At 37.4% G+C, this 27,692-nt stretch overlaps 1 protein-coding gene and 1 long non-coding RNA gene across 2 annotated transcripts in view; one reads left to right on the top strand and one right to left on the bottom strand.

Moving 5' to 3' along the window:
* The window catches only part of LOC144614815 (uncharacterized), a 374,779-nt gene that overhangs the window by 262,923 nt on the left and 84,164 nt on the right, over positions 1-27,692 (bottom strand). The window lies entirely within an intron of this gene.
* Positions 311-26,614, top strand: RGS13 (regulator of G protein signaling 13). Its single transcript, XM_060644348.3, has 6 exons — positions 311-560; positions 1,845-1,915; positions 7,591-7,659; positions 11,317-11,378; positions 24,920-25,086; positions 26,249-26,614. Exons 3-6 carry the CDS (start codon positions 7,595-7,597, stop codon positions 26,429-26,431), a joined length of 477 nt encoding a protein of 158 aa, XP_060500331.1. The 5' UTR covers positions 311-560; positions 1,845-1,915; positions 7,591-7,594; the 3' UTR covers positions 26,432-26,614.

The following is a 27,692-nucleotide window of genomic DNA, read 5'->3' as shown; positions in this document are numbered from 1 at the left end:
AAGGAGACCTCTCTAGACCCTTCGGTTATTACAAGTCCTTAGTAATTTGACTATTCTAAACAGATTGATTTTAATAGTTTTCAATAATTTAATAGCAAGTGCTTTCAGGCTCAGCCTATTTATTGGTATTCAGTTCTCTGTTTTTTAAAAGGGAGGTTTCACTTTAAGCTAAACAAGAAAAAAATTTCTAAAAGCCATTTTGGAAAAAAGTTTGAATATTACATTGAAGCTACATAGAGCTACTGCTTCCAATCATCTGATCACTTCCGATGGGTTGATAATGTTAGATACAACCTCTTTATCAGCAATGCACTAGCGTCCCACAGCACTATTTTCCATATTCAGCCAAACCTCTTTTTGCATAGATACATGTGTAAAAACAGAACATTCATAGAGAGGGCAGAGTGCCATCAAAGGTAATTATAGAGACAGTAAAGTTATTTTATGCCAGGAAAAATATAATGCTGGCTGTCTCATGGACCTTCAGCACCTGATTTCAAAAGGATCATACCGATAGAAAATAAAAGTTAGCATGGTGGACCGTTCTACGGGATATATTTGTAAGTATACGATTCCATAAAATAGTTGATGACTACAATAATGTTGGCTCGATGTAAATGACTAGTGGATGTTTACTTTAACAGCAGGACCGCTGGAAGTGTTAGCTTTCTTCTAAGGAAAACAAACTGCCAAACACATGTTTGCCTGGCCTAGGCTTTCTATAATTAAAAAATACTTATAGTCACACATGTATAAATGAAGCTTCTAAATTGGGCAGTAAAAGAAATATTACTGGCTTAGAGTAAGGAACACTCTCATTTTATGTGTTTTTTGGATGTAATGTACATGTTTAGATGAAGATATTTAACAAAATCAGGTATCTCAGAATTGTTTGCTTCAAACATCATACGTTATCAAATAATTAGTTCCAACACTGGATTAGCTGTGCTGACTCCATGTATGGATTGTTGTAAGGTTTACATGAGATATCGTTAATTTTGATTTTACAGAATTTCTTCATTCCTTAATGTTATGCCTAACCACAACTACGCACAAATTACTTGCTTTTTGAAAAGCAAGAATTCTATGTACTGTGGCAAACAAAACCTCACTAAAATGTAAACTGCTCTAGGTTTTTCTAAATTCTATGGGATATTCTATATCATAAAATAAACACATTTAAATGCAGAGATTATATTGAACAGAATGAATTTATCACCCGTCAGGATAATAAAAACATTTAAATATGTGAAAAGGTGAAAATGAAGACAATTAATTTATTTTCGTATTGTTTTGAGAAAGATTTCATTTAAATGCTAGCTAAAGCTTGGATTGTTCTGGCATAATATATATCCAACTCAATTCATCACTAAAGCATTTATAAACCACTCTAAAAATTAGATTATATAGATGAAATGTATGCTTTCTTTAAAATAATCAAGAGAAAACATTGGAGGCAAAATCATTTTGAAAACCTAACTAAATACTATGCTTAGAGTGTAAAAGACCATACTAGTCTTACCAAGAGGATATTGAAAATTTTTTAAAGATAAGCAAATTAATGTATATTGTTAACATAAGATAAACAAAAAAAAATATTTAAAGAAAACCTAATGGAAAATACAAATAAAAAGTATAGGAATTTTTACAATATCAATGTATGAAATTAATAAAGTTCTAGATAAGGAGTTAAAAATAAGGATAATCATAATCTAGCACTTACAAAGTGAAAAAATTATTTACTTAAAATATAAGCAAGGTATTTATAGAAATATTTTGTGAAATATGCATTCTCCAGGAAGCACACAATAATTTTTTGCTTTTGTTATTTATCTTATTTTTAGGTCAATGGAATTTTTCCACATACCATACTACTAACATGAGAAAAAAATGATTGTTGTTGATTTGAAGCTTGGTGAGTTTCTCCAATTTAAATCATTTCTATTTCATATCCATTTAGGTCATTCTTTCACAGGAACTCTCTTTTTGCCAAAATAGAATTTTAGTTCTATGGGATACTTGAGGATAATTTTTATTTTTACCAGTAAATGACAAGGTATTCTCTAATTCCAAGTAAGTTTATTAATTTACATTTTTTTTGGAATCACCAAAATTATTTCTTCAAAGTTCTCAATTATAAATATGAAAAGGTTTCACCCTGTCACTCTAAATTTTGGTAGTAACAAACTGTAGATGCAGGTCTCTTACTTAATGGTACATACTGTCAAAAGCAGGATTGCAGATATTTCTTCTTAAACCACTAGCTGTTCTTGGAAATTCTTTGTCTTCAGACTGAATTTTATTTTCTTCATTTTGTCAGACAAAATTCTTTTCTAATTTTAGAGGCATGAGAATTTTAATTTCTATTTCTTCATCTACTTTCCATCTTCCAAAATTAGTTTAAAAGATTTCGTTGTTTTTTTGTCTCCCTGTTTAATCTCTACTCTTCTTCATGTTAAGTTAAAATTAACTATAATTTTAGCAGTGTTTTGGCTAAAAGAACCAATAAGCTCAAGGCAGCCAATCTGTTCTATTATCAGAAGCTGGGTAACCTGTTTGTGAATTTATCTCTTGGTTTCAATGTAGAAGGCGTTATGAGGATATGGAGAATGTTCTGTGGTATTTCAGCAAAGGAGTAGTGCACAGTGATAGCAAATCCACTAGTAATCAAAAGAGGGAGGTGCAGTGGACATTTGGTTTCTGAGATCTTAGAAGATGAGCAGTAAGTCTCCAGCAGGTGAGCAGGGACATGGTGCGCAGGGACTCCTATACTGGGACAGCCCCCAACAAACTCCAGCTCTTAATGGACTAGAAAACCAAAGAACTTTGTAAAACAAAACTGCTTTGTGATCTATTTATTTTATGCATAATACACCTCTTACATAATTCTGTCACCAAATATTTTATTTACTTTGGATGTTTTTATATCATTATATTCTATTGGTATTCTATAAGTTAATCAATTTGTGAATGACCTAGAATACTAAACAACATATAAACAACTACTTACACAGGATCATCAAATAGTATTTGAACATAACACTTCAGCGAATTTATAGTCTATTAGGAGTAGAAAAGTCAGAAATATAAATAACATTATTTTCATACATTTATATCACACTCTTTTTCCAAAGGTCACCCAACTAATGAGCGCCTGGGGCCAGAGAACCTCTGAATCAGACACGTAGCTGAATTCAGGGCTGATACTAGTCTATTCAGAGTCTTTGTTGGAATTTTAAAAGATAGCCTTTCCACCACATGGATGAATGGATGAAGCCCCACATGGAGGCCCATAGCTTGACCTCTCCTCTCCGCCAGACCAGGCATCTCCATAGAGGAGAAATCTGTCTAATTGTAAGGGTTAGCTCTGCTGGTCTGTCCTCTCTGAGCTCCTCTGGTCAAACAAATCCTTCCCGGCCGCCCCGTCACTTCAACAGGACACACTTGCCCCAAAGTGTCTGCCCTGAGGTAGCAGACCAGCTAGTTCTAAAGCTGGAACCCAGCTGCTAATATAATGTGTGAAAATTGAAATCTAGGAACACAGCAGCAAACAAATGAAAAGAAGGAAGAGTTGCAGGAAGTATGCTAACACATTGAAGAATGAATAAGGTTAATTGGAAAACTTACAAGGTCTGAGCTGAAATTCAAAAAGAGGAAGGAATGCAGTCCGATAGATGTGTGTTTCCTGCGCATACAAAAGAGCTTAGGAAATATTTCCTGAGTGACAGAGTGCAAGAAGCTGAAAGAAGGTCAGATTAACTGGAACAGAAAGTTTTTGCATATAAGCATTTTTCTAATCTTTACAATTCCATTTTAGGGAAAAGGAAATTAAAAATCTAAAAGTTTACTTAGTGTGTGCAAGGTCATACAGCTAATAAGACCCCGAACTCAGGCACATGTTTATTTGCCTCCAGAACCAGAATTATTTTAATATACCCAGTCACCGGTCAGGAGCTGTGGGAACCCCCTAAACTCTAATGCATCTGGAAATCACTTTACCTTTGCCATGCTTCTGACCCCAGTGAGTGTTGAATACTAAGACAGTTCTATCTTTACCGAACAGTTCCATTAAAGCTCTTTAAAAATACATACTAACTTGTAAATAGACATGAATTGTACCTTTTCTTAATTTGTTTAAGTTTATTTATTTATTTTGAGTGAGAGACAGACAAGGAGTGCACACAAACAGGATAGGGGCAGAGAGAGAGAGAGAGAGAGAGAGAGAGAGAGAGAATCCCAAGCAGGCTCCACACCATCAGCACAGAGCCCAGTGCAGGGCTTGAACTCACAAACTTGAGAGTCGGTTGCTTAACTGACTGCGCCACACAGGCACCCCTAGACATGAATTTAGTTACAGAAATCACTAATGTGCACACATAGCTCTAATACACCAAATGAAGAGACAAAGAGATATAAAAAATTATTAAATGTAGTAGATAGGGAGAGGTCAATGACGAGCAGAAGACAGTGATGACTAATTACCCTGACACAGGATGGAAGGAACTTCTTTACCATCCTCCTACTTAGAAGAAAAGAAGCAAAGAGTCACTGGGTAACCTACATCATAGAAGTGATTACAGAGATGAAGAATCTTAATTTTCATTCAGGGCCCAATTATGAAAAAGATCAGTTATTAACAGCCAATGTAAGAGATTTCTTAGCCTCAATGATTTCAGTATTAATCATCTTCAGTCAGATTTATCTTTCTATAAAAAAAAAACTCTTGTTTTCAACACAGCTATTATTTACAGACCTCAGTGAATTATTACTACAACAAAATAGAGCTCAACATTTAAGGCTATCCAGAATCTAACAGCACACACAGATATATCCTTATAATCAACTCTCTTTTTTGCTTGAACTAGTTTGAATCTATATTTACAATCAAAAGAGTCCCAACTTTGTTTTTGTTTTTTTCCTGTAGATCTACTTAGCTACCTTGTCCCTTGTTCCTCCTTACGGTAGAGAGACCCATACAGAAAATGAAGTCCATCAACCCACAACACCCGTAAATTCCTATCGCCAAAACTGCAAATATACTTAGATCTATGCCCGCTCCAATGACAAGAAAACAGTAATTTCTTCCTCTAGTTCTTTAATGTTGTCGCCCACAATCTGAATTCTGGTTCCTTTTTTTTCCTTTTTCAGAAACCTGAAAATCTATTGATTTTCCTCCTTTCGGCTGTCTGCAACTTTTTTCCACGGACACCATTTGCCAATCTCAGGGCATGTCAGCCACATTGGAGACTTTATAAACTATACTCCTAGAGATGTGCAGGCCAGAATGGCCAAACAGCATAGTCCTGCTTCTCTGTCTCTGTTATAATACTCGGTCAGTGGCTTTCATCAGAAGGAAAGGAAGAAAGGGAGAGAGGAAGGGAAAAAGGAAGAGATGGAGGGAGGGAGAAGGAGAGAGGAAGTATAAGTAGCCCTATATTTGTCCAGGTCTCCATTTCCTCTTGCTTTTTCTCCCCTCTTGCTGCTGCCCTCCCTGTTCTGCCAAAAGCCTTCTCACCAAGGTTCTTGATAACCTTCTTGTTAGCAAATCGATGGATAGTTTTCAGTCCTTTGTTCTCTTCATCTCTTCCCAGCTCTTAACACTCAATTGGCCAGTCTTTGCTTTTTTTTTTTTTTTTTAATTTTTTTTAACGTTTATTTATTTTTGAGACAGAGAGAGAGAGAGCATGAACAGGGGAGGGGCAGAGAGAGAGGGAGACACAGAATCTGAAACAGGCTCCAGGCTCTGAGCTGTCAGCACAGAGCCCAACGCGGGGTTTGAACTCACGGACCGTGAGATCATGACCTGAGCTGAAGTCGGACGCTCAACCGACCAAGCCACCCAGGCGCCCCCAGTCTTTGCTTTTTGATAACTCATTCTTTGGTGTCTTGGTACCACATTACCCTGATTATCCTCCTACAGGCTCCCTTTTTCAGTCTGTCTCTGAGTCACCTGTCTTGGGAAATCTGTTTTTCTCAGTACATACTCTCTTCTTGGGCCACCTTGTTTTTTCTTTTGGCTCCTATGTGTTTTGTAAAAACTACCACCTCGACCTTGGGGTCAAATCTTTCACCTGAACTTGTTTCCTTTCTTTCTCCCACCTTCCATATCCAGTACATCAAGTTCTGGTAGTTCCTCCTCTACCCCATCTAAAATCTATCCCCTTCCCTCCATCTCTACTGCCACCTTCCTAATTTAAGCCTATAATATCCTCACCTGCACTCCTGCAGGCACCCCTTAACTAGTCTTCTGCATTCCGCCTCTGCACCATTACAATCAATTCTACTCACGGAACCAATTTCAAATGTTAACTTGTCAAATATTTTAAAACCTTCAATGATTTTCTAGTGTCTTACTATGAAACTGATGGTGTGTATGACCTAACATGTCCAGCTTCTGCCTATCTTCCAACTTTATCTCTCATCACTTTCTTGTGGCAACAAGCATTTTTGAATGTGATTATTGGTCCAATCTCAACTCTCTAGCCTTTTCCCTCAACCTTCTCCCTGCCAAATTCTATATTCAAGTAATGACTACATTCATTTCCTCAATTAGGACATAACCCATTGCCCAAGCTTCCCCATCCCCTCCACTCAGCACATTCCTGCACATCCTGTAGGTTCCAGCTCAGCTATTAGTTTACTGGAATGTCGTCTCTAACCACCACCAAGGCTGGTTAGCTTCTCCTCCTGTGTGTACTCATGCGCTCCTGGACTTCCTGTCTCAAAGTCCCCATCACATGGATTTTAAGTGCTTGCTAGTGAGGACAGGAAGAGGAAAAGGCAGGATCTTTGCACATAATAAATGTTCAGCAGATGTTTCGAAGGAGTCAATAAAGATTGATATAAGAACTCACTGTTATCCTTAATAATTCATTGTATGTAAGTGTGCATATGTTTAGCAAAATATCTCCAGCTCTCATTATAAATTGTAGATTTAATTATTCTTAAAGTTTTGAGTTGTTTTTCAAAGTCCCAAGTTGAAAACCTTCTATGACATACATTGTTATATAAAGCCTGGGCTGAGTACAGGCTGAGTACTGGGCTGAGTACCTGAATTTTAAAGCCAAGGTCACACTGCTGAGAGTGGGGAAAACCAGGTAAGCAACCCCCCTCTCAGAATTCACCCCTAAGGAGTCTTGTTTTTTTTAACCTTTTACACTATTTTATGTGGCTAATGACAAAAAAAAGCTCAAATTCTTATTTAATAGATTGAGAGCTCTTTCTAAAACTAAGAATTATCCAAAAAAGGGAAGATGTGGGAGTTGACTTTGTTGTTAGTGGGCCCTAAATGGGAAGCTCTTTCTCAGTGAGCTGCATTTTTTTAAACACCATTATGATGAATAAGTGGCCCAGATGGGTTCTAAAGTCACAACTCTAAGAACCTATATTCCTAAAAAATATTTATGAGATGAGTTTTTTTGTTCTCCTCTCTTCTCTCTGCCCCTGCCAGTGACTGTATTCCATTAATTTCAGAAACCCATGCTTATTTTTTCATGATTTATAATTTTGGGTATTCCTGAGACATTGAGTCTAGCATATAATTATTTTAAATGACTAAATTATACTAAGTATATTTCTGTATTGCTTTAGAAAAATGAGCAGGCGGACTTGTTGGATTTGCAAGCCTTGCAGAGATGAATCTCAGAGGCTCCCGTCAAAGTAAGTAGCATTTAAATTCTATGGCCACCATAATGCATATTTACCACATGATAAATAGGTGTACATTCACTCAACTGCTAATTTAATATATTTTGTTCAGAATGTAGAATTTGCATTTACACATGAGTAATTCCACCAGAAGAGCAATCATGTATTACACTAAGGTTTCATTTTCATTAGTTATGGTTTACACTTGAGAATTAAGCAAGTTTAATGTTTCTACAGTGTCTGTTATGAATAAGTACTGAGACTTTTTCTAACATTTTATATTGTTTATGTTAAAATGAGATTCTTTATCCAAAATATTGTTTTCATGATTCAAACCCTCCATCTACAAAGTGTCAGAAACCTCATGTCCAGTTGGAAGAAGTGAGACCGGGGAGGTAACCAAATGCTTACCAAGCTCCTGAGGCTCTTGGATATTTTGCCAAAAGAAAAAATGTAGCTATCTGGATGGGAACGGTGACTGTTGAAATAAAAAGCAGAATGCCTCAGGAGGGTAACAAACCATTTGATTGGATTTTCCACCTCAGGGTTCCCAGGAGTTTAACCAGAGTGCCTAACTTTAGTCCACGTGAAATACTCAGTCGTAGCCACATCTCCCTTGCTAGGTCAGAGCTCCTGGCATGCATGCTCCACCCCCTAGTACCTAAATGTCCAAAAACACTTAAAAGCATTTGTGTGAGGTGGGGAGGAGGCTGCAGTGGTAGGTGGAAGAGACAATAAGGCCCAAAGCTCAGCATTTTAAACAACCAGGTGAAGCTACTACACTGAACAGGCACGTGCAAAGAGGAAGATGAAACAGGTTAATTTGGGAATAGCTTCCTTCTCTTCTGCTGGTGACTCCCATCGAGTATCACCATCTGGGCTCACATGTCTTTCTACTTGCCTTGCAGACCCCCCACCCCCATCAGGGAAGGGAGAGACCAAGGAAAGAGAATTCACGTTCCTGGCAAGGCTGGTAGATAACAGTCACTTGCTAGGTGCTTTACTTTCACGAACTACTTTAATTTTCCAGATAGATAGCTTTGAGAAATAGATATTATCCCCATTTTATAGATAATAAAGCAGGGCCTCAAAGATTTGAGGTAAAACCAAAATTTATTAAATGCAGCACTGGAATTAGAATTTAGGACTGTCAGATTCCAAACACTCTCCATTCTTGTTTCCATAATGACATGAGGTCTCAGAATACTCCCCTGTTTTTTATTAGGAAATCCAGGTAGGTGAGGGGACAGAGGTGTTTAGAATTATTAGCATACAGACAGCTGAATAGCCATGGGACAGCATGAAGTTTGTGAGATACTCAGAAAAAATTACAAGCCAAATGGGATTAAGCCAAAACCAAATTTCATTTTCACAGTTTTTTAAGTTTATTTATTTTGACAGAGAGAGAGCACATGGGAGAAGCAGAGAGAGAGAGAGGGGGAGAGAGAGAAAGAGAGAGAGAGAGAGAGAGAGAGAATCCCAAGTAGCCTCCACACTAGGATAGTGCAGAGCCTGATGGAGGCTCAAACTCATGAACCATGAGATCATGACCTAAACCAAAATTAAGAGTTGGTCACTTAACCAACTGAGCCACCCAGGCACCCCTCATTGCATAATTTTAACACCAACCATAACCATTCCAATCATGGTCTATCTCCCTAAATCTCATGAATCTTAGAGGCAGAAGAATTCTCTAGCCAACAAAGTACCAACACTTTATTTTAAGCTAAGCCAAGACAATGATGGCCTCTTCACTCATGTTGTAGATTTTATTTTTTCCTATATAATGAGAATGGGTGGGACAGAGAGGCATGCCACATACCTTACCTAGCACTTACCATTTTACTGGATGGAAAAGGTTACTTGAGGTTACTGTTTTTAAAGTTCTTAATAACAGAAAAGAACAGTGAGTCAGATACCATTTCATGAAAAATTTTTTTTTTTAAGCAATCTTTACAGCAGTATACTGTTAAGCCTCAGTGCTGATGCACATAGTCCGTCTAAAACTGGCAAGAGCCATCTGAATTTGCAGAAAACAAAAGATACTTGACCTTTTTAAGATCTTGATATTTTTCCATGTTCTAGGTCATTTTTTAACCTCTTTAATCTTCCTTCATTTTGTCAAGTACCTACTAATGCCGATGGCTGTTCCCTCAAAACCAATTATTGAGCAAACTATACCAAAAGTAGCCAATGGAAAGGGTTTGCTTGTATCTAGAGCTATCTGATTATATGATGTTATTGAAAACTGGAAAATTAAGAGTGAACCATTGTAAACTGAAACAATCATAAACTGAATGGCAGTGAACACAATGATTATTTTAAAGGAGAGAAAATAAAATGATTTATATGTAAGAATACATAGTCACTTGCCAATTCACCTCACAAAGCCCAGAAAAAATGAACAGAAATGAAGCTTCAAACCCATATCTTTCACAGATATTCTTGAAATTGTAAATGGTTTCTTATACTGTTTATTTACATATTATTCGCAGTACTAAAAATTCAAACCTTCAACACGTAAAAAAAATTATAGCAAATAATAGAGAAAATACCTACATAAAGTAGATATAGAGTTAATAACTTTATTCTATGAATGCATGCAAAGAAGCTTTGTGGATGAATCCAAGATGTGAAGAGTCTAAATGGCAAACACATTGCTGGTGACAGCAGCACACAATACAAACCCAAATGCAATTTGGCAACTTATACCAAGAACCTTAAAAATGTGCATTTTTGACCCACTTTAATTCTACTTCTGTGAACTCCCTCAACAATTACCTTATTTGATCATAGCAAGCCTTATTCACAAGTTTTTATGCTAAAAAGTGAGAAATAATCAAAATGCTCATTGAGAATATGTAAACTATAGAATGCTCCCTTGTGGAATACTCAACACTCCTCGGTGACTAGCAGTGATTATAAATCTATAATTATAAGTTATAACATAATAAGTGGTTATTAAGACAATTGTGATGACATATAAAAAGCTTATTAAAAATAATATATACATATATATGTACACACTCACAAAGTATGCACACACACAAACACACACGCAGAGTATGGCTACTTCTTGGTTAAAACACACTAACACACACATAACAAAAACACTAAAAAGAAATCAAAAATATTAATAGTAGTAATTCAGGAATAGGTAAATTACAGGACTAAGGGTGCTATAGATCATTATCTTGTAAAAATTTATCATATTTTCAAATTTACATTACTTTCATAATTTTGTTTAATTTTAACAATTTGGAAAGTAAAAATAAAATGTAAAAGATCACAGAAAGATAAATTTCCTTTTAAAATCACATACAAATATGGGCGCCTGGGTGGCTCAGTCGGTTAAGCATCTGACTTCAGCTCAGGTCACGATCTCAGAGTTCATGGGTTAGACCCCCACATCGGGCTCTGTGCTGACAGCTCAGAGCCTGGAGCCTTCTTGGGATTCTGTGTCTCCCTCTCTCTCTCTACCCTTCCCCCACTCATGCTCTGTCTCTGTCTCTCAAAAATAAATAAACATTAAAAAATTAAAAAAAAAACACATACAAATAGAGTATAGCTATATTGTGGCATTATTTTCAGGATCATATATTTCTATTTAATTCAGCAAAACCTTGAGAATATTTTGATGCAATGAGCACCTTTTGTTTCTTTTCAAAGCATTACTTTGGAGGAAGTGTTACAGTGGGCCCAGTCTTTTGAAAAGTTGATGGCTACGAAATGTGAGTATGATGTATATGTTTGAATAACCAGTTTCATTCCTAAGAGAAAAAAGTGGCCCTAAGTGATGAACGTATGCAGCTCTTCTCACAGCCTTCAGAATGGCAGCTGCCCCAGTCACAAAAAGAAAACCTGAAAATAGTTTGTCGTGTCAACCACTATTATTTTCTTTGCTGTTAATTAAAACAAGATTAGTCACTGTGAATATTTAGTCTTCACAAGTGTATGTGTAAAATCCCTTGGAAAATATGTCTAAATTGTAACACATACTGAAATATACTGTCTTATCATAGCCTTCTAAAGTTAGAATTTTAGAAAACTCAAAAATTTGCTGCTCTTAGTGCCTTCAAAAGTAAGAATAAATTTTGAGTCTTGATGTTCTAAAACTCCCCAGAGTTAGTTTTCAACTTTATCAGTGTCTGATTTCAGTGGGACTTTATATAAGTCTACATATAGTTGTATATAAGCATCAACATTCAGACGGTATAAATGAAAGCTAACAACAATGGATATTAGGGACACAGAGTCATAGGCCAATGCAAGAAATGAGAAGCATTTGTATTCATGGGAGCAGTCAACTGTATTTGGGTACAAAATTGGGAAGTTGTAGAAAATGATAAATATCAGAAGACAGGTACAGGAAAAAATATTGTAAGTACTCAAAGAAAATTCTTTTTTTTTTAAATGTTTATTTTTTTTTGAGAGAGAGACCGAGTGCTAATGGGGGTGGGGCAGAGAGAGAAGGAGACACAGAATCCAAAGCAGGCTCCAGGCTCCAAGCTGTCAGCACAGAGCCCGATGCGGGGCTCGAACCCACAAACCGTGAGATCATGACCCGAGCCAAAGTTAGACACTCAACTGACTGAGCCACCCAGGCGCCCCATCAAAGAAAATTCTCTTGTTTGCTGAATTTGATATTTTTTAATGGAGTTTGTTCCCATCAAATGGTTGTTAATTTTTGCCTATACATCTCTTTTTATTTGAGATTCCTTATTAGCCTCTGTGTGAATATTTCATCTGTTTATACCTATTGACTATGGAAGGGGACTTAGCTATGCTACTTGATGGTTCAATTGATGAGATATGCAGGTGGTAACTCTGGGTAAAGTACTTCCTGTTACTCCTGGGGGTGACCATGCTTCTGGGGCACTTCCTGCTCTCTCTGCACAAGGGCCCCTCTTGATATGGAGACAACTAACACTGTCTGACCCAGAGGGCAATTAGGGGATGTGTAGACCCCTGGCTCCTCCTACAGGAACACCTTCATCAGATATTCTAGCAGTTACTTCATGGCCCCTCCATAGCACCTGCAGACTTGGATCACTACCTGAACTCCCACCTATCATAACAGGCCTTTCCAATAAGCATTTGAGACCATGATTTACTTGTGAACCCTGCCTTTTACTTTTCAAGTATTCCTCATAGTTTGTTATCCAAGTTGCCAGCATGTGAATTTTTAAAAATATATTTTTTGCAGGGTGCCTGGATGGCTCAGTAGGTTAAGCTTTGGACTTTGGGTCAGGTCATGATCTCGCGGTTTGTGAGTTCGAGCCCTGCATTGGGCTCTGTGCTGACAGCTCAGAGCCTGGAGTCTGCTTCAGATTCTGTGTCTCCCTCTCTCTCTGCTCCTCCCCTGCGCTCTCTCTCTCTCTCTCTCTCTCTCTCAAAAATAAATAAACATTATATATATATATATACATATACGTATGTGTGTGTATATATATATGTCAATTTTAGAACAATGGGATGAGAGGAAGAGACAAAGGCATATGTTTAGTCAGCTATATTGATTGATCCACTGCTAAAGAATTTGGATTTCAGTCTCAACTCCCAGTAATTCCTGTTTTGCCATATCCCAGGTTAATCTCTCTCTTGAAGTCACAAATTCTCCATCTGTAACATGAGAATAATATCACCCATATTTTCAGCATTATTGTTCAGGTTAGACATAAAACACCTAGCTTAATGGCTGAGCAGGTTAGGCACACAATAATTGGTAGTTCTTTTTATTAGTAACAAGGTGCATGTCTCTGAATACCATTCCTTTTTCTCTGAGGCTTACCAAGAAGTTCAAAATCCCTATCTTGGCATTCAAGACTCTCTACACCCAAACTCAGTGCACTTTTCACGATTTAGCCACAGCTCTGCCCCTTCACATAACACACCTGTCAGCCAGGGTGACCGTTGTTCCATTGGCTACACCGGCAACACACCTGTTCCAGGCTTCCCCCGCTAAGTCCTGTCTACTCTGTTATCCACACATCTTGGGTAGTAAAATTCAACCTCCACCTTTTCCATGAAACTTCTTAGAAATACTTGCCTTCTCTCTTCCATTAGTATCATTATTTATTCTTCTTCTTAGTACAGCTATTTGGTGTATTGGGTTTTTTTCCGCACTTTCTCAGTAGATCTTAAATTCCCTGAGAGCACAGATCAAGACGCATTCACCTTTCATCTCCCGTCCCAGAGACTAAAAATAATGTGCTTTGTATCTAATGGGCATCCAATAAGTGTTCAGTGAGTAAATACAAGACAAATACTAGTAAGAAAATATCAAAATGTATTAAGCCACATTATGTAAAAGTTTCTGTGCCAGTCCTGGAGCCCTCATAGACAAAGTAAATAAAGTTAATTGTTCGGTAATGATCTCAAAGGAGAGCCTAGCTAGAACCAGCTACTTTGACATCTAGTGTCATGAAAATAAGCAAAGTTTACAGAAAAGATGAGGACAGAAAGATAGCATACTGCTTTTTATAAAAACCAGCAAAAGCAGGATAAGAATCTTAAGAGCAATCTAATTACTGTGAAATTCATGTAAAAATTTAATAATCACATAATAAAAAAGATGATAAAACAATTCATTCTATGGACCATCCAATCAGAAAGATAAAACTAAAAAAACAGACATTAAATGCCAGAAAATAAAGTGTGTTTACATTAACCAAGGACACTGGTAAAATGTGTTCTCTAGCTAAGATATGTAGATGCCTCTTTTTACATAGATTAAAAGACTGTCTCTAAGAACATGTAGTCAGAAACCCACTTAGGAAGGAAATGTATTAAGTGTAGTCCCAATAGATGAACAGGAATTGGTTTAACCCATGTTTGCTGGACAGTCATTAAGTAATAGTCATCACAACACTGAATTAAATCAACTTCTTCATGGGGAGAGAGGATCCAAGAAAAGCATCAGTTTAGGGCAGAACCCTGGTAAAATTAAGACCTTAGTTAGAAATTAAGAACTCTAGGGGCGCCTGGGTGGCTCAGTCAGTTAAGCGTCTGACTTCGGCTCAGGCCATGATCTCGCGGTCCGTGAGCCCCAGCCCGGCATCGGGCTCTGTGCTGACAGCTCAGAGCCTGGAGCCTGTTTCAGATTCTGTGTCTCCCTCTCTCTGACCCTCCCCCATTCATGCTCTGTTTCTCTCTGTCTCAAAAATAAATAAACGTTAAAAAAAAACATTTAAAAAAAAAGAAATTAAGAACTCTAGTAATCTAGATATTGTTTAATGATACATTAATTGGCTTAAAAACAGTACGTGTGCTCAATATCTATTTAGTAAATCTTAAGCACTTAGGTACCAGGCAATGTGCTCGAAAAAAACAAAATTCCCTGTGCCCATCTACCACATGAAATAACACAGAAAAAAAGGTAGATTTTTTTTTTTTTTTTATCAAAGACTGAAAATCTCCCAGAAGAGAACAGGGAAGCCTGCTATTTATAGCACATTGGGGTAAAGTAGAAAATGGTGATGGAAACAACTTCTAGGAACAGCCCGAATGGCATTTTAAAGGCAAGGCAAATACATATTTTTTAAATTTTTTTAATTTTATTTTTTTTTAATTTACATCCAAATTAGTTAGCATATATACACACTTTTTAAAAATAATGGCATTTGGCAAATTTTTCACTAAAGACTGATTGTCAGGGTTTGGTTTGCTTTCCTTTTTGGTTTTTGCTTCCAGAGTAAAAATGGTTTTATGAAGCTATATCTTTCCCTTGAAGAGTCTATTGTTACATTCAACAAGCAGAAGGAAGCTCTAAATCCAGAAAGAAAAACATACACCCACCTTTCTTTGACATAAAATTACTTGCAAGGTCCAGTTAGGACAGCCTCATAGAAGACCAGCATCTAAAATACGTACGACTTGTGATAGTAAAATGTGTCCTTATGAAGTGCCCTATGTAAAAGGCTGAGAATCTTGAGGGCTCAAAAAACTGCCAAGAGCAAACTGCTTTGAGTTTTAGCATACATTATGGAGTGTGATCTCTGAGCAATTAAGTATTTATGGAGTTCCTACTATGTATGACAGAAGGACAGTGGAAGTGCTTTCTTTTTTTTATTATTTAAATTTTTTTAAATGTTCATTTATTTTGAGTGAGAGAGAGAGAGACAGAACATGAGTGGGGTAGGGGTAGAGAGAGAGGGGAGACACAGAATCTGAAGCAGGCTCCAGGCCTTGAGCTATCAGCACAGAGCCCAATGTGGGGCTTGAACCCAAGAGCTTTAAGATCATGACCTGCACCAAAGTAGCCACTTAACCGATTGAGCCACCCAGGCACCCTGGGAAGTGCTTTCATGAAGGCACAGATAAGGATAGATAAAATATATGTGCACCATATATTTGTGAATCACTGTAACAAAGGGAGACTAGAAATACAGGTCACCTAGCACAAACCTACTATGTATGGGCTCAAAGGTGAAGATAGATGAGAAGGAATGGCAGGTCTTTGGGAAAAGCTTCTCACAAGAGGCAAATTTGAGCTGGAACTTGATTCAGACTGTTGTAAAATGATGAGGAGGTGTGACTGGCAGTATGTTAAAGATAGTCAACTATTTTAGAAGTAAGTCCAATATAGATAAAAGCTTCTTTGAAGGAAGAGATACAGTATGTAGGATTCTTCAGGATTTAGTGTAAAAAAAACGGTCTTATTAAAAAATCTCCATAATGAATTAAGCAGAAATTTCCAAGTCTACAGATGATAAAAAGTCCTCCAAGTTTCCAAACACCCGAGTTTTTAGGAAGGAGTTACATTATTTGCAAATGGACATAAAAGTAGTAAGTTATTTAATGGGTCAGAAAAAAAATTTGTCAGACCTGTTGACAAAAGTATCTGAGAATCACAAAATTTGTTTTCTTAAATTATATTGACCCAAAATAGACACTGTGCCTCAAACATCATCAGAATGTTGGGCATCACCAAGATGAATAATAGAAAGAAAATCCTGTGAATATATCTGCTAACTAAACCTAGTAGAAATCTGTAGTTCTGATGGCTAAATCTGGTAGAACTAGAAAAGATACAGAAATATGCTTTTGCAATGACAAGGGGACCGACCTAAAACCCAATGGCTCTACAAACTGGAAAGAGTCAAGAGTGAAAAATAATCAAATCAAAATTTTGACTAATCAGTTTTCCTTTTAAATGACAAAATGACAAATGGTACCAGACATTAAAATGACAAAAAATGGTACCAGAAAAAACAATACATATGCATATCTGCTAAACCTCAAAAGGTGAGGGTAGAGGCTGCTCATTCATATTTGAGTAAACTATGTTTAATATAAATTAAAAGAAATCACTAAAACTGCAACTAACTTCTTTGGATGATTCATTCAATGCTTCCAAGTGTCTGGCAATCCTACCAAGCGCTGAGACAGAGGTGAAAAAGACCTGTAAGGTCATTGTGCTCAGCTCATGTGCTCCCTCTAGAGGGAGGAGATAGAAAAACAAGCAAATAAATTAATGAAAACATTCATTCCAGTAAATGTTAAATGCTTTGAACAAAATAAAAACCAAGTGGTATAACAAAGAAAGGCAAGTATGAGAGGGTAGTTCAATTGGATAATTAGAGGAGAACTGTCAGGAGGCACAAAATTTGAGCCAATTGCTGAATGATGAGAAGTATCATCAAGCTGATGAGCAGTCAGGCTGGGATCTGGGGGGGCACAGTGGCCCACACAAAGGAAAGCCATGTTCAAAAGACCCTGAGATGTGACTGAGGTTAGTGTCTTCAAATAACTAAAGAAGTTCAACATGACAAGAGTATAGAGCCTTATTGGCCACATGAGTGGCTTTAAACTGAAGAATAACAAGAGTCAATGTATCCTCCGGTTCTCTTCTGAAAAAAAGAAGCAGAAAGACCAGTTGGAAGGCTATTGAAATAAACCACATAAGACCAGAAGTCGGTGGGGAAGACAAAGCCAAGAGTACTTAATATATAAACTCTAATCAAAGCCATGGGACTATGAGATTACTTAGCAGGAGAGTTCAGAGAGAGGAGAGGAGAGATCCAGAGATGGAGCTTAGGTGCACACTAATATTTCTAAATCCAGAGAAGAGGAAGAGTCAGCAAAGGAAATGGAAAAAGATCATCAGGTGAGTTAAGGGTGACCAAAACAGTACATCATCATGAAAGGCCAAAAAGAGCATGTTTCAGGAAGGGAGCTGTGAACTGTGGTCAGAGACTGCTGAGAAGTCAGGTAATATGATGAAAGAGCAGTGACCATTGGATATGGCAATATGAAAGTCAATGGTGCCTTGGGAGGAACAGTTGCAGAGGCATGGGGATGGATAGGACAAGAGGAAGCAAGGCCGAGGATATAGGGGATTATTTACATAAGTTTTGAGATGAAGGTCAACAGAGAAAAGAGTAGCAGCTAGAAAGAGTCATGAGGTCAATATTGGAAATATAGACAACAGACCTTGTTGATTTTATTTGGGAAATACAGCAGCATCATTGTGGATGATGGCAACCATCAGAGAGGAAGAAAGTGATGACGGGGAAGACAGTGGAGACAATTTTAAGAGCAACAGAGAAATGCAAAGCCATGGAGAAAGCATAATTAGGTAGAAGACAAAAAGAGAACTGTTTGGACATTGTTTTCCTATCAGAAGGAAAGTTAGAAAGGACATGTACCAGTAGAGGTAAGTCGGTTGATTTGGTAGAGAGAAAATGAGGGAATCTCTGCGTGAATAAATCAGTGTTCTCAGTGAAGACTGAGGCAAGGTCATCAGCAGAGAGCTGAGGAGAGATGTGCTGGGACCTTAAAAAGAAAGAAGAGGGGCGCCTGGGTGGCTCAGTCGGTTGAGTGTCCGACTTCAGCTCAGGTCATGATCTCACAGTCTGTGAGATCGAGCCCTGCATCGGGCTCTGTGCTGACAGCTCAGAGCCTGGAGCCTGCTTCAGATTCTGTCTCCCTCTCTCTGCCCCTCCCCTGCTCATGCTCTGTCTCTGTCTCAAAAATAAATAAAAACATTTAAAAAAGATATGAAATAGCTTCTGGAGAGTTAAAGAACCAATTTAAAAATTGTAGCTATATAAGTTGTCCCTCACATGAGTTTACTCTATAGATGGGGTGCTCAGAATAACTTTAATTAGCAGACAAACTTAGTATTCACAGTACAATCAATGGTATAGTACCATGAGCAACATAGATAGATGTGTTCTTGAGAGATATTTTATCTATAAACCAAGATACCATGGAAGGGTGGTAGGATGACTGGGTCATGTTGAGTGCCCACTTAAAATCTGCAGAGATGATTTCAAGTGCGAAAGCCCAGTTACATATTTTTCTATGGCCTCTTCAGTTTGCTCCAGACCAGACATAGAGTTCAGCCATTCTAAATAAGCAGGTGTTCTGAGTCACAGGGTTGGCATCACTATTAATTTTGGTCAAAATCAACCTTCAGTGTATGGTGTACTTTCCTCCCTTTCTCAGTTACCACAACCACCTGCCAACAGCCTCGGAAACGCCAGGTTGGATACTATGGGATTATTTTACTGCTAAAGGCAATGAAGACTGCTCTGACTTACACTGGCCGGTGCATCCTCATCCTCACACAAAGCAGGCATTAGAAGCTACTAATGGATATTGCTGTCCCATCACGTACATCCTGATCTCTAAGGCAGAGCCCCTCCTTCAGCTCACTTCCTCTGTGACAGATTCTGTACTGCTCACTGTGCATCGACAGCCTCCTACACTATCATTTATTCTACCCTCTGCTAACCACTGCTGTTGCCATGGCTCCCGTCAGCAGCCCTCACATTCCCTGCACGGCCAGGCCACAGCGCCTTCCCTCGGTACTGTTTCTCTTCTCTAACTTCTCATGCACTTGTTCACCTTGCAGGAAGAAAAACAAAACAACAAAACCTGGCCTTTTATAGACACCACTGTTCAATTAGTGCATGTTTGTCTCCCTGTCCAAAAAAAAAAAAAAAGTAACAACATGCCAGGTATAATCCTCTGGTCCTTGGTGCTTCCTGGATACTAACAATTAGGGCACGCTTCTTCACTTTTCAAACGTATGGAGATTCACTTGAAAACATAGAAGCACGAGGAATCCGAAAGCCTGAACTGACCTTTTTTAGTCAGTACCTGCTGTCCATCAGGCAGTGCATAGGCACTGGGCATAGGAAGGTGGAACTGGGGTCCTAGTCATCAAACTGTTTGCCTGTGAGTAGGAGAGTAATCAAAGTAAATTAGTAGATACAACACACTGTGGTATAGGGTGAGAGGGAACTATCATTAAAATAACGGTAGACTAGGTGCTATTTGTCAACTGACAGGAAGCACTTACCTAGTTGGGGAGGAGGAGGTTGTTCCAGAGAAATTTTTCCAGAAACAGATATTTAACCTGAGTCTTAGATCCTAGTACAAAGCCTACCACACAGGAGGGAACTGCATATACAACAGCGTGGGGGTCGCACACTGCTTGGCCAGGAGCAAGGCTCAAACAAAGACTGTTTCCAGAAGTGACAAGGGAAGAGGATAGAGAGGTAGGGAGCACTGTATCCTAATGGGCCCTGTAGCCACTGCCAAAGTCCGGCTTTTTTTTTTTTTAATTAGGGCAATGGGAAAAGGTTGAAAGGTTATAAATAAAGGGTTGTGGCCAGATTTTTGCCTTAGAGATTTTTCTCTGATAAAAGTGCAAAACAGATTGAAAGCAGGTCAGGTAGATGAACTGAGGCTTTTTCAGATTAGGTGGCTTACAAATATTTCTCAAAAATCATTAAAAAATAATCTGTAAAAAGAGAACAGAAGATAACATAATAAGTATAACAGATAGCTTCTTTAATATACAAAGAAGTCTGAAAAATTCCAAAAAGACTAACAATGCAAAAAAAAAAATTCCAAAAGATTTGAAATTCAGTAGGAAAGAAAAAATGTTTAGGCATTAATATTTTAAAAGTGCAAGCTAAACAGTTACAAGTCATTGGTTTTACCCCATCAGATTGGAAAGGATGGAGTAAGCAGACACTTTCACACTGCTGTTAGTAATGAGAACTAATGAAATCTTTCCAAAAGCAATTTTACAAAAGATATCAAGAGTTTCCAAAAACATTACATCCAATAATCTAGGAATTCCACTCTTTTAAATTCATTATAATAAAATTATTACTGATGCAAAGATTTACACACCAAATATTCAATGTAAAATAATTTATAACAAAAAATGGGAAACAATATAAATATTCAACAATAGTAGGGTAGCCTAATATAATATAGAGTTGTCTTGCAATGGACTACTATGTGACCCTTGAAAATAAAAAGGAGAAAATGTTTCTGGGGCACATTTCTGGGCAGCTCAGTCGGTTAAGCATCCGACTTCGGCTCAGGTCATGATCTCACGGTTCATGGGTTCGAGCTCCACGACTGGATCTGTGTTGACAGCTCAGAGCCTGGAGCCTGCTTCAGATTCTGTGTCTCCCCCTCTCTCTGCCCCTCCCCCACTCTCGCGTGCGCTCGCTCTCTCTCTCAAAAATAAATATTAAAAAAAAATTTTATAAAAACTGTTTCTACATATTAAGTATGAAAGAGTGACACAGAGTTGCTTTCACATTATAATGCCAGTAATTTGCATGTGTATCTGTGTTTTTATAGACAAATGAATTCTAGTTAGATAGAAAGTTAAACATTAACAAAGGACTGAAAGAATAAAGAAAATATATCAAATCGTCAACAATCATTATTATCTTTTTTAGAGGTTCTCTGTATTTAAAAACGACTTATAGTACTTTAAGTTACATTTATAAGGAGAAAAATCATAAAGGATTAATATCACAGAAGCCAAACTAGAGAAACTCAATAAAGCAGATTTACTTTCAAACTTCAGGAAGAAGCTAGTACAGTTATGGAATTTATTATCCCAAGTGGTACAGATTGAAAATAAACTAGATGTAAAATCGTTTTAGGCACATTTCTGATGAAAGACTGCTGCATAGCACGATTTTAGGATTTATTTCATGGTGTAAGCTTTTTCCCCTTGCAGAAAACAATCCTGGAACAGATGGGCCACTGCTCTGACTCGGCCAAGAGGAATGCCACATTTCCCTTCCACATCAAGAAACTGACATGTGTCACCTTGTGTGTCATAGAAAATACTAATTTCCATGACTGGTTTAAAAAAAAAAACAACAAGCTACAGAGTCCCAAAAGCATCACTCTCATTCTTAAGGGAAAAGCATACACTATGTATGACATAAACCTACTTTTTCCATCCTCTCAACTTAATGAGCAATTCTGTTGTTTATCTTTATTCACTCTGTGCCAACAGAGTCACTGTCTCTTTAATGCTCAGGAAGGAGAATCATTTACAACTTCAGAATGGGCTACTTTGGGCTACGTGGCCTAATTTGGAAAAGGCTTTTCTACCTTTAAATTCACTTGTTGTATGAGTCATTAGAAGTTCTAAATTGAGCAATTCAGTTCCAACTTTAATAATTACTCAGATTCCTGGAACACCGTTATACAAATGCGCTTTCAGCTGCTTGCCTTGGTTAACTTATAAAAATTCTGTAAAACACACCAGCCATGTGAGTTTACTTATTCTACACACCAGAATGTTACGTGAAATATCAGATAAGTTCAAATGGTCCACGTCTGCTTTCAGGTTCAGGTCAGGTTATGATGCAGTAAAACACGACATTAAAATCCCACTAATTTATTTATAAGAAACATTCATTTCTTGTTTGCGCCACACAGTGACTGAGTTCAGCTCCACCTCCATTCTATGTCCTCATTGTGGCCTTCAGGCAAAAGAAGCAGGTCTTTTCCAGAATGTACTTTTTGCATGACCGTTTGAAAGCTCAACAGCAGGCCACCTGCTTGAAACTTCTGCTTAAAGCCTTTTGCTTACACCTGCGTATGGCAATTTGCATGTATTTCATTGGGTAAAACAAATCCAATGGGCAAGGCCGATATAAATGGGACATAAAAGTATAATCCTCCTATGAGAATGGCAGGGAGTAACTAAGATCAATACTACAATCTACCATATTATCAAATATCTATATAAAATACAAATTGCAAAACATGGATGGCCTCATTAGCAAAGGACTTGAGTATATGGAGAATTGTTGAGTCATTTGGCCAGCCCGAAAAGATCCTTCCTCCACTTGCAATCAGGAGAGAAATTAGAGAAGACCATACAGATGCCGGCAGGTTCTGAAATGAGAATCTCTAAATATTTTACTATACATTTAAGCTAAACATAAACACAAATTCAGAATACTATAACACAGACTCTAATATTGGTTTCCAAGTCATCTCCCTAGTCCCCACTCACCCATGCACTCACCCATCCGAGTACCTGGCACCTATCATTCCAGGATCTACAGATTTTATCTGGTATCTCATTTTTTCCCTGTTCCATAGCTCATTTCTTTATTTTAGGACTTATTTTCTGTCCCTAATGAGGTATGCTCTCAAAATCCTACTAAGTACAAAGTACTAAGTACAATATCCAGACTTTAAGCCAGCTTTAAGTCTGGCTTATTAAGCCAGAAATACCTTTCTGTTTTGATTTGTTTTTTGTTGTCGTTGTTGTTGTTGTTTTGTTTTGTTTGTTTTTGGTTTGCCTTTCCATTCAGCTGTTTCTCCAACAGGAGCTCCAACTGCTACAGGTATTGGTTCTGACCTCAGCTTTCTGTGTCTGTGATGAGGCAAGGCACATCTTAAAGTTAGTTTGGTGTGAAAATAAACTTCTTGTTTGAAATCTAAGATAAAATATATTCCCCCATTGGGTAGAAGTATCTAATCCATATTACTTCCTATGTTACAGTTTTATACACGCTCTACCCCCATTTCATCTGTCCTCTCAACTCAAGTGATGTTCCTTTCAAACCCTTTCCCACTCAATGTCATGGAGGCTTCACTTACATGATAATAATGAGACATGCTCTAATTTTGTGTATTACTAAAATGGCACACTTCTTGCAGATTACCAGTTTTTCCCAACCCTAATCCTCCTTAGAAGGGATCTGCCTCTATTTGAGTTTATCGCTTGAATAAAAATATCTTAATTGTTATCTTTATTTTTGTATTACTGCCAACAGAGCCAAGTAGAAGCCAAGGAGTCAAGGCTTTCTAGTGCTAGAAAATTCAATCCAATCTCTTACGTGAAGATCCAAGAAAATCTGATTTTACATTGCTATTCCATCTGATTACCATTATTTCTTATAACAGTTAATAATACTGATAACATATTTTTAATCAAAATTCTATATTTGGTCACATATTCAATGTGCCTACACACACATTTCTCTTACTGTCAATTAAAAGTTATGTCGTTCCATCATTTAGAAATTCAATTTCTCAGATATGCCAAGAGACTTCCTAGTCACCAATGAAGTTCTGAGAGTGTTCATCTTCGATACTGAGAGTACTTGGTCCTCCCAAAGATTCATATTAATGTGTCAGATTTGTGAGAGCTTGTCTAACCCTCTTCTTCAAACACTAGCTCCTACAAAATAGAGCCTCAATCAGAAAAGCTCCTTCCACATGCATGTCATTAGCCACTCAGTCCAGAAATGCAATTTAAGACAAAAACTAAGAATAAACATCTCTGGCATCAAATGTCATTTGATGATTGTGCTGCACATACCCATTGTCCTGCTCTTGATTTTGAGATAGTTTCCAACGCCCCATCTGAATTCCATTCTTTGCCTGGTCCTTCATTTCTAGTTTGAAACATAATGTATGAATATAAAGTTGAACTTTTCATCCATCTGTGTTCTCCTGCTCAGATTGGATATTGAGAAACACCCCAGGATGTACAACTTGATCAATTTATTACTCCTACATGACTTGGGTATTTTTCTTCCAACCTTGACCTGCCTGTTGAGATTCTAAACCTTGCTCTGACCCTCCAGTTTGGCTTTGAGGGCTTAGATTTTTTTGTTTCAGTTTCATGATCAGAGCTCTGTCCACTGATGCAACTTAAGTCTTCTTTCTGGGTCCTTGTGACCTCTTCTATCCTAGACCTACCCACATCAGTGGACATTCTCCTGAGTGGCTCAGAATAAAAGAACGAAGGGGTAACCACACCACTGACTGGCATTGTCAAAACATGCTTCAGATTTATAGATCTAAGGTGTGATGCGTGTGTGTGTGTGCATTTGTGTGTGTCATTATATAACACTCACTTGTTAAATAATTTGGAGCTTTGATTTAAACTTTAGTTTTAATCTGCATTAAATGTTGTTCAGATTTTTTGATGATTTGACCCCCCAAAATAAACTGATTTCTCCATTACTTTTAGATGGTCCAGTAGTCTATGCAGCATACTTAAAAATGGAGCACAGTGATGAGAATATTAAATTCTGGATGGCATGTGAAACCTATAAGAAAATTGCCTCACGATGGAGCAGAATTTCTAGGGCAAAAAAGCTTTATAAGATTTACATCCGGCCACAGTCCCCTAGAGAGGTAACTACATGACAATGATGGCTAATGGAAATCAGTACATCCCGGGGAAGGACGCTAATATCTGTCAAGCACACATATGCGCCAGGCACTTTATATCCAGTACCTCCTATTATGCTACAAAATCAGTATTGGTAATCTTATTTTACAGATAAGAAGCCTGAGAATCTGAGAAACTAATTACCTTGTTCAGTGTCACATATCAGTTAAGTGAAAGTTAGGATTCAAAGTTAGGCCTGTCTGGCTCCAGAGCCTCTTGTCATTAAATTATCTTAATTCCTTGGAAAGTTTCTCTTTTAAAAAAAGAAGTCCTTGTAAGAAGAATTGACTTTGCTAGAAGGAACTACAGATACCATAAATGGGCGTGTTGACAAGCCCAGTAGTGTTGGGAAGAGTCTGCACCACGGCACCAAAGCTCACTGCTCACCTCAGTTCCAAACCGGCAAATCCAGCAAACGTTCACACTGACGCCACCGCCGGTCACTTACAACTGCCTGAAGAAATAACGCCATGAGCGAATGACGCGCTAAGACCCCTTCTGGTAGAGAGAGAATAAGGAATGAAAACTCTTGTCAAGGAGATAAGGGTAGGCTATGATACATGAGATGCCTATCACGCAGGACAGGCCTACATTATCCTCTTGTTCCTCAAAACTCTTGTCTGGAAATCACTTGGTTTATTGAAATAACCACTTCTCTCCTTTATTTCTCCACTTCTCTTCACTCTCTTCCCATTTCACGGCATATTCAGTGAACAACATTCATGACTACTAAGATAAACTTTAAAATAGTACCGACTTCCCTTTTCCTTAAAAGAGATATTCATCTCATAAACTTCCTTGTTTGTAGACTCCACTAACAGACCACTTGCATCTGCTTAAGTAAGCAATGGTTACTGAGATTTCCCTGGTCTTGGGCTTTTTTGTTTTGTCTTGTTTTTTCAAACTGGGATATGGAGGTGGGTGTTTAGTTTAAAAAAAAAAAAAGCAAAGTTTGTCTCTTATAAGTCGTTTTAGATACCTATGAAACTTGAGACAAAATTACCCTATTCCACTAAGGGAAAAAAAAAAAAAAAAAGGAGAGTGGGGAATAAATTAAACCTTTCCATTATAGTTTCTGTCTTCAATTATACCTACTTATGCTGTATGTGTAATTTCACTTTTCAGATTAACATTGACAGTTCAACAAGAGAGACTATCATCAGGAATATTCAAGAACCCACTCAAACGTGTTTTGAAGAGGCTCAAAAGATAGTGTATATGCACATGGAAAGGGACTCATATCCCAGGTTTCTAAAGTCAGAAATGTACCAGAACCTTTTGAAGACTATTCAGCCCAACAATTCCTAACTACTACTCAAAAGTTTAAATTGAAGATCGTGTATTGAAAGTACTGGATTTGTTTTTTTAATTCACACACACACACACACACACACACACACACACACAATCAGAAGTAGAATAGGAATGAAATAGAAAAAAAAAACCTATAAATTAATTTCTTCTAATTCTCAAAAAAAAAAAAAACAAAAAAACAAAAAAACAAAAAAAAACAGATCCCCAAAGGGATGGGGTCCAGAACAGTTACAATATGAATAACATAATTTATGGCATGCCTATGTAGCTCAGTTAACATATGAGGAGAAGGAAGGTCTTCATTACACCAATATTAGAAAGTTTTTACTGTAGTAGTCAACAAATGGATGTTTTCTTATTAATAAAATTTTGCTTGCATAATGCATAGACCAGTTCTTTAGAAATTGTAGCTATATGAGTTGTCTCTGGCATGAGTGCACTCCATAGATGAAGTGTTTGTATTAACTACTCAGTAGACAAACTTGGTATTTGAAGACAGTCATGGTATAATATTATGAGCAATATAAAAAGATGTGTTCTTGAGAGATATTTTATCTGTAAAATTTTTCTACTATTATACTCAAACTAAATATAATATATAACAAATATCTTCTACATGTGAAAAAATCATGGTGATTGTAAGCTATTAAGAACGCATAAAATACTTCATTTATTCTTATATTGATATAAAAGTAGAAAATTTGGTTCCTATATTTTAAGAATTGTCCTCACAATGTGAATTTATAATGGTCCTGGTAATCAATAAATCCAAATATAATCTAAAAACTTTTAAATCTGTGCCTCTTTTAAAGATACAATGAAGTTATTTTTATAGCAAAAGACTGTTTCTTATCTATCTTGTCATAGCAACTTCTTAGAATTTATCAGAAGATAACAGAGGAAAGAACTCATATCAATTTCACTTGTTTTGTTTAGCATATAGCATAGCATATAAATTTTCCATACAGATGGATAAATATTCTATGTTTTCTTTTAATGTTTATTTATTTTTGAGACAGAGAGAGACAGAGCATGAACGGGGGAGGGTCAGAGAGAGAGAGGGAGGCACAGAATCTGAAATAGGCTCCAGACTCTGAGCTGTCAGCACAGAGCCCGACGTAGGGCTTGAACTCACGGACCGCGAGATTATGACTTGAGCCAAGTTGGACGCTTAACCGACTGAGCCACCCAGGCGCCCCGTATATTCTATGTTTTTAATGAAGAACAAAATACATAAAATATTTACTATGAATTT

Source organism: Panthera onca, chromosome F1 (assembly GCF_046562875.1).
Source record: "Panthera onca isolate mPanOnc1 chromosome F1, mPanOnc1 haplotype 2, whole genome shotgun sequence".
In the NCBI taxonomy this organism is placed as follows: Eukaryota; Metazoa; Chordata; class Mammalia; order Carnivora; family Felidae; genus Panthera; species Panthera onca.
This window is presented reverse-complemented; position numbering and strand designations above follow the sequence as displayed.